Source organism: Pteropus vampyrus, unplaced genomic scaffold, assembly GCF_000151845.1.
Source record: "Pteropus vampyrus isolate Shadow unplaced genomic scaffold, Pvam_2.0 Scaffold48, whole genome shotgun sequence".
Classification (NCBI taxonomy): domain Eukaryota; kingdom Metazoa; phylum Chordata; class Mammalia; order Chiroptera; family Pteropodidae; genus Pteropus; species Pteropus vampyrus.
Window position 1 is genome coordinate 7,294,364 of NW_011888829.1, and position 8,322 is coordinate 7,302,685.

At 47.7% G+C, this 8,322-nt stretch overlaps 1 protein-coding gene across 1 annotated transcript in view; it reads left to right on the forward strand.

The window, feature by feature from the left end:
- The window catches only part of LOC105291646 (plexin-A4-like), a 331,962-nt gene extending 325,573 nt beyond the window's left edge, over window positions 1–6,389 (forward strand). The window contains exons 5-6 of the mRNA XM_023530311.1: window positions 3,210–3,310; window positions 3,642–6,389. Coding sequence (XP_023386079.1) covers window positions 3,210–3,310; window positions 3,642–3,750 — 210 coding nt within the window. The 3' untranslated portion in view covers window positions 3,751–6,389. The remainder of the gene's footprint in view (window positions 1–3,209; window positions 3,311–3,641) is intronic.
- Window positions 6,390–8,322: the final 1,933 nt, after the last annotated feature.

Below are 8,322 nucleotides of genomic sequence, written 5' to 3' on the forward strand. Positions count from 1 at the left end.
TGTGGGGGTGGGGGTGGGGGGACACTTAGCTCTCAAATGATGATAACCTTTCTCCTTGGTCTGTCAGAATACTGTTGCCTCCCTACCCCCAGTTTCAGCGTCCATGCTCTAAAAAGAATAGAGAACCCCTAGATCAAGTTCAGAAGAGTACTTTTAAAAAACGACTGAATATATAGATCGAAAGATCCTAAAAGTAAAAGTTAAAAGAAGCTGGGTCTCGTGATAACTGCCCAGGACTCATGTCCCTGTCCCACAGGGATCCACCCAAACCGGAAGCAAAGAAAAATATGTAACTGTTACAATAGCTGGAAAAAGCACTAACTAAGTCCAGGAAGCTGCGATAATGCCAGGGTTTCATCCCAGAGACTGAGCAACGGACAGATATTTAGGGCAGATATCGCAGTTTGAGGAGGAAATGACTCAATCGAGGTACAAAACGAGAAAAGCTCTTCCAGGCTTGTTATGGTTCCGACCGAGTGCAGGAGGCCCAGGGGGGCTGGCAGAGCCGTTTGCTGTGGTGTGGGGGAGAGGGCAAGGGACAGCCCTCATCGATGAAGAAGGGGATATGAGTGACAATGAACAAAAGATAATCACTTGTGACACACGCGATCATTTACAAAGCAGTTTCGTACCTTGGGGATCATCCGTGCTTCGGGAAATTCTGTGAAGTAGGGGAGATTTTTATCTCCGCATTTAAAGATGAGAAAAAAAAATGAGACTCAGAAGCAATAGGATCTTGTTGCCAGTTAAGTGGGGAAGCCAGAATTCGAACCTAGCTCTGCAAGCTCCTATACTCTTTCCAACCAAACAGAAAGGACTCTTGGTTAAAATGGAAACGAAGGAGTGTACGATTTGGGGTATCGACAGTATTAAACACCAGTTGCAAGATATTTGCAGAAACCTGAATGCGAAGGCTTTTGAGAACGTCAGATTGGCCAAGCAGCTGGCTCTTCATGTTGCACACCCCGAAACCCCATGGCACATCTATCCAAGACAGATTATAGAACATGTCAGTGGGAGAGGCTGGGGAGGATATTAATTAAGTTCAGACCAAGAAAATGCTTTTGATTGAACAAGCCATGATTTTCTCTTTAAGACCATGCAAAATATGGAGTGCTAGGCAAGCAGCTGGAACATATGAAAACATTATTATGTACTTATGTTACCAACCTTCACCATCTATGGCCCCTTTTATTACTTATTTTCCCCCTCTAGGCATCATGTTTTGAAAGGGTTTTGCCTACTAAACAAACTGCATTTATTAAGTAATAATATATTTCCTATTCTTAATACGAGACATACATCATTGGGCATGAATACAAACAGAAAAGAGCAACAATTCAATTTCCATTCACCTTTTGGAAATATTGAAAATAGCTTGCGGACCTCATTACCACTCATGAATTCCTACGAGTCCAGGTACTTTGAGCTGGGAAACATTATTTATATGCTTGCATGACCAGCATGTCTATGCCCATTTAAGGGGTGGGGAAAGAAATTTAAGGGGGCAACAGGAAGAGGGTAAGTTCCTAGCTGCGTGTAGAGCCAGCAAGGTAATTTGTAAGAAACTGATTGTCAGGATTAATTACGAAAATGGGAAAGTTGCATATAGGCAGAGCCGAGGCATGACTCATGCCGATTCCATGAGCGGGAATGAAAAGAAAGATAAAATTCCAAATGTCCAAAAAAGACATCTGAGAACGTAGAGAAAGGGCCCCCGAGGCCAAGAGCAAAGCTATAAGAATGAGAACAGGAAGCTGAAAGGTAAATTGGAAGAAGCGAACATGCAGTGTGGTCATTAAGAAAGCCGAATCTGTACTTAAGAAAACAAAAAGGGATATGTAAAGGGAATAAGAAAATGAAGGTAGAAAGGAAAAAGAGATCGTGTGGGGTTTGAAATTAATTATTAAGTAATTCCAAAAGGGAGTTTCGAGACACACTGAGCAGGCTCCGGTGCAGTTTGCCTGTGCATGAGCTACAAGGAGCCCCTGCCAAATGGTGCATAATTTCGCAGAGGCAGATGCCCTGTGAAGCAGCAGGGAAATTACAGCTTCTGCGTTTGCTCATGAAGCTCAGAGGCTCAGTCGGGTCAGCATGGTTTATACTTCTCAGTGTTTGTTGTCTGACGGTGAGAAATTTAAAAAGATGACCACGTGAAATTCTCTTAGCTCAAGCTAAAAGATTAGGTAAGAAATCCTCCATTGAGATATAAAAAAGTATCCTAAATGGTACAGAATGATTAAAAATTTAAATTTTTTTTTTTTTTTTTTTTGTAAAGAAGAAACTGGCAAAATGAAAACTAAAGACCAAGGCTATAGAAAGAAAACTAAAATTCTGTTTGATCCTGTGTATTGTTATTAAAAACCTCCTATGTATCAGGGCCCTGAGAAGTCACGTAAAAAGACACAGGGCAAAGGGACACTGGAGAACAAAGAACTGGAAAAGAGCTTAGGAACATTAGAGAAATGGAAGCATTTGGGTCAAGCAGAACATTTTGCATTAACAAGAGGCTGGTGAAAGCAAGTTTTGGGGTTGCAGAGAGAAACTCTACTCATGAGAAGAGTGTGGGTAGGACGAGAAATAGCAACAGCTGCTCTTTGAAAGGCCCACAGTGAAAAACGTTCAGAGCTGGTTGGCCAGCAGGATGAGAAAAAGAGAGGGGCAGGTAACAGCCACAAAGCGAGTTTATTACACCTGGTTAAAAGGCACAGAGAAAGAGAAAGTGAAGGTCTTGGCCTTGAGTTAAACACCCTCTGGAACCGCAAAAATTATGAAGGGAGACTGGGAAGACAGCAGAACACTTGATGGCAAAAGAGAAACAAGCGTGGGAAAAAATAAACTTTTGAGTTTATAACATGGATAAGAAACAAGTACGTGATGAATGTGGAGATGTTTGAGGTTTCAGTGGTGAGAAAATTCAACTGTAGACTATATAAGTATCTTTTATAATAATTTAATATGAAGTCTATGAAGTCTATTCCCAGAGGTTTCTAAGAAAATAACAGGTGTCGTCTCCCCTGAGTGCTTAAGTGGCCACCTGCTCAAATATGGTCATCAAGGTCCCTTTCGGTTCTGACACTCTAACCAGGCCCCTTCGTGTTCCTACACTGTTTTGGGTGATATGCCCGAGAGCATACCATCTCTTTCTGGTGAATTGCTGTGTGTTCTGCAAAATGTTGACCGCTCTCTCCCTTGTTGTCGGGTCCCAGCTCACCAGAGTCCCCGTGGAGTCGTGCGGTCAGTACCGGAGCTGCAGCGAGTGCCTGGGCTCGGGCGATCCCCACTGCGGCTGGTGTGTCCTCCACAACGCGTGAGTACCGCCCGCAGCTCCCTCCCGCCTCCCGCTTCCCCCCGGAGCTTTCTTCCCCCTCGTCTTCTCGGTGGCCACTCACCTTCCCTTCGCTCTCTCTTCTCTGCCCGTCTTTTCTTACTCTTCCTTCCTTGTGTTATTTGCAAATTTTATCTCCCTTCTTTTGTTCTGATAGCCCCTTAAATCGCCAAATTCCGTTAAAAACTATAAGAATGGCAGCAGGGAATGATGACGGGCCAGGGTGTAGAATCGTGCTGGGTGATGACACACTGGGGGGCTCGAGGGGGTTCTGGACATTTATGGCTATGACTTGACTAGAGACTGATTCTAGGAAGGAACAGCAGAAAAAAAGGAATTGGACTTTTTCCCAGGGCTCACACGGGCCACTCGATCACATGCGAGATACGTACTGTCTGTGTAGTGATTCAACGTCCACTTAACAGACTCTTCGATGCCGCCCAGAATCTTCTGGTACTTGGGGTGTACACTTCAAGTGTGCAGCACCTGAGAACTGTCCCTCTGCTGTCATGACACTCATCTGGCTGTTCTCTAAAAGTGGCAAGAAGGTAATGGTATACAGTGGGGACAAATAGTAGCCCGGCAAATGAACTGAGTGAGGGATGTAAGGTACAGATAACCAGCCCAGACATGTGGGGAGAGTTGCAGGCCTCCTTTATGGGATCTAAAGACCTTGGCATCGCTGACTAGAGACGCCCACAACCGTTGGGACACTCTGATGGAATCTGGTCCCAGTCAAGCTGTGGCTGCTGGAACCCCAGGCTGCAAGTCAACACTTGAAACTCGACACTCCGTGAGTTTGACACAAGCATTATAAATTAAGGAGACGGACTTCCTGCTAAGAGGCTGAACTGAACGTGACCAATGACACTTAACAGTCATTTTCAACTGTAGGAAGGTAGGGGCAGGAGCTTGCCCCACCCCCACCCAAGATTGCCTCCGAAAGTTAGAAACACCCTCTCAGATTCTCATATGTTCTCTCCAAGGGCACAGGAACCCTCCCACTTCCGGCTGACAGTCTTAGGCGTGACGAGTCCTTGAGTTCTTTGAGGGAAAGTCTGAGATCCCTCAGGTATGCTATGGTGGGAAACGGACGAGACGGACTGAAGAGCTCTGAAATGCATGGAGCTCAGAGATGATCGGAGACTGGGTGCAAGTGCACACGATGCCATGTATGGTGACAGCAAAGTGGAGCCTAAGAGTAGCCGGCGTAACGGATGGAAGACGCTGCACTCAGAATGCAGATCGGCTCTGATCCATCCAAGAGAGCCGCCTAGATGGTACTTCGCAAGGCAGAATGGAAGTTGCTTTCTTTGTCCCACACAATGAGGCCTCTCAGAAAGGGACTGTGCTGTGTCACATGGCTTCCTTGGGGGCCTTAGGCCAGCTGACTTTCTGCTTGGCTGAGGATGGCTCCGCTGCTCCTGGCGTGGGCTCTTATACCTGGCATCGTTCAGGGGCAGTTAGAAAAGCTGGCCCTTCTCTGATACTCTATGCCTGTGGGACCCAAAAGCAGGTCTCCGTGTCAGCTTTGATCCTGCTTTGACCCACTGGTGGTGCTGGCCAGCCCCACATAGAGCTGAACCCCTGTGAGAAGGCAGCAGAGGTGCTGCCCACCTGCCATCCTCCCCTCTCCAAAGCTGAATTTAAACAGGAATGAGAGGAGGAGGTACCAGGAACTACTTCCTGCATGACCTCAGTTTCCCCTTTAGTAACATAATACCTGCCTCCTGTCAAGGGGCAGGAAACAGAGGCGTACTGCAGCCAAGGTGAAGTCCAGACAGTTCACGAAGGAGGCCGTCGGCCAGCATCTCTACCCTCAGCGTGGCCTTGAGAAAACAGCCACTGGCACGAACCTGAGGCATCTGCCACCAAGTCCAAAGTCCACACTCCCCCCAGCTGTGCAGCAACCTGGGATAGCAACCCAGCTCCTCATGTGGGAATCGGAGATGGCAATGCCCGACCTGCCCACTTCGCTGAGTGTTTGGAGAATCAAATGAGATTATGTGGGTGAAAGGGCACTGTGAACTGTGGGGTGTGTGAAATGTAAAGTGGGGGTGGAACAGGACTCTGGACACGGTTGGGGAAGGCCTGAGAGCTCATGGGGGCCCTCCTTCTTATGACTTTGGTTGACCCCCACTGATTGTCCAGATGGCTCTATGTTAATTGCATTTTTCCCCTCCTCTGAGCAGTGGATGCTCCCGCTGCAATATTTCTCACCTCTGTTAACCTGGCATCATGTCTTTTTCTGAAGCTGGTAAGGCTCATCCCTATGTGTCATGTTGGTACAGCCCTTATTAAGCACAGGCTCTCGGAAAGCAGAGGGACTGAGCAAGTGCTTTCTCTATGCCTGTTACTCAGCACGGAGCTCCTGCTACTGCTCGTAGCCCCTCCCCGACCTTGCCCAGCACGCCACAGTGAGAGCAGGCGTGCAAAAGCCACGAGGGACTTTGGAAGGACAACTGGAACAGAAATCAATAGAATGTAGTCCTCGCTTTTTGCAAACATGCTATGGGCCTTTGGACAAGAATAGTTGATTCTCATTATTCATGGCAGTTCTGTTCTATAAAGTCACGGCAAACACCACATTAGTGAATACAGAACCATTGCTCCTAGGAAAAATACAGAGCTAGGTTCCTATGAGCCTCTGGTCACAACATTTTTGTCAACCAACCAATCCATAACCATGTTTTATGTGTTTCTGTTTAAAGATACTTTATTTAATATATATTTTTTCACTAACATTGAATTCACAGCCAATGGCACTATAATTTGTGCCTGAAGAAAGCGTATCTAACACATGTATTTTCTCCATAAGACACATCACAGCTGACTGCACAAGGGAACACTGGACAGCACTTCAGCATGATACTTGGGGGCCATTTTAAACAGTGAAATCCCCAAGAAAAAGCACAAAATTGTGAAAAACTTGACACTACATAGACCTCGAAAAGGTCACTTGTCTATGGCTGAAACAACAAGGCAGAGTGGTGTTGCCTTGTTGGACCTCTGCTGGGAACATGTTTATAAATAAACTTTAGCAAGTAGGCAAATTCACAAATACAGAATCCACAAATAATTACGATCAACTGTAACTCTGCGCATCAGAAACTTGGCGTCCTAGTTTACAAAGAAGCAGCAGCCTGTTACCCTCTCATGGTGGTGGTGCGAGGGTAAAACTGGGTGATAAAGGATGTCATAAAAGTCCAAGGTGCTTCACCGAGTCAAGGTGTTGTTCTCTGTAGCCTTAAGCCTCCTGGTTGTGTGGCGACCTTGGTGCTAGGGGCTGTGCTGCTCTATCTCGTAAAGCCCAAGTCCTCTGGGAAGATTCAGCTCATCAGCACCCCTGGGCCAAGGCTGCCCACCCACCGTGACACTCAGCAAATCCCCCCTCCCTCCCTCCCAGAGTTAATGACCAAGGACGCCCCTGACCTTCATGGCCAGGTGAAGAAGAAGTAGGTCTCTGGAACTTTTAAGATGCTTGTAATCAGGATATAATGTTTAAATTTACAGAGAGTGAGATGCACAGATCCTAAGTGTACAGTGTGAAAAGTTTTGACAGATGCAAACAGCCAGATAATCCACACCCCAATCAAGACATAATCATTTCCCTCATCTACAACGTTCTCTCATGTTCCTTCCTATTCTTCCCAGCGGGCCTTGCTTCCCTAGTTGCTCAAGTTCAGGTCAAAGCCAGACATTGCCTTTCCTGCTATATCCTCCCTTTTATTTTAAATAGTTGCCAACTGGACATTCATGGCTGGGAGAGATACATGAGGACATGGGCCAAGCAGGAGGGAAGGGCAAAGTCTGAGGCAGGCGGAGTAGGTTCAGAAGGTCAGGGAGGACCAGAGAGAGCCTGCAGACGCTTACTCTGGTGCCTCAGCTTGCTAGGAAGAAAGCATGCCGAAAAGTGCGTGGGTTTCATCACGGCATGGGACAGCTGTGCCCGCACACACAGACTTGTCCGTGGGACTCACATGGGCCCTGTCCCTCTGTGCCAGGCACATTGCTGGGCTTGGGGGACATGAGGGGACTATGTTAGACTGTCTGTGTCCTGAAGCTTTTTGGGAACTAGGCTTCTGGTCCAGGCAGGGATGGGGAAGGGGGTGCCGTCTCTGCTAGAATGAGCACACATCATGGGTGAGACCCTGTGCTGAGAGCTGCGGGGCCCAGGGAGCATGTCCTTCAGGAAAACCAGGGCCAAGGGCAGCAGGAAGAGGGTTCCTTCGGGCGTCAAGATATGTCTGTTTTATTTGTCACTTCTGCCAACGTTTCCCATCATTGTAGAGAGTATGAGGTTGGGAATCTTGTGGGATGGGAAAGCAGAAGAAAGTGTGTGTGTGTACAGGAGAGAGAGAAAGAAAGAGGGAGAGGAACAGAAGGAGAGAGGATGAGAATGTGCATAGTTCAAGGGCGGGGCCCCTGCTAACAGGTGGCGCAGGTGGCTGAAAGGGCCATTTGTACTAGCAAGGGCACAGGTGGGTTACAGACGGCACAGGTGGGTTACAGACGGAACAGGCTTAAGAAATGCTCATGTAATTGAAACCCTCCCCCATTACTCAGTCTCCATCGCCGTGAAGCCTGACCTGCCAGCCCCAGTAGCACAGAGGGTCATCCTGAGGCCTGTCTCACAGTCGCCAGTCCCAGCCCACAGACTCACTAGCTTCTAATGGCAACAATAGCTTCAAAAGGCTGGGTATTCGTTTGTCTATGACTCTTGAGCCTTTATTCCCATGGCATTCACTTTGTGCCTGAGCCGACCTGTTCTGACTCGGGCGAAGGTAAAGGAAAGCCTATAGCCCAGCCTGCCTTCTCCTGTCCTGGGCCTGGAACCTTCCCTCCAACCACCAGGCTTGGCAGGCCCCCAGGCCCCTCTCCATCTTCCATCCCAGGCCAAGAAGCCTATCTCAGTCTCAGTAGGTAACAGGACCCCACAGCAGACACAGCCGCATCGATTGGCCCAGACGTTACCTTTGTGAAGAAGGGTCTTC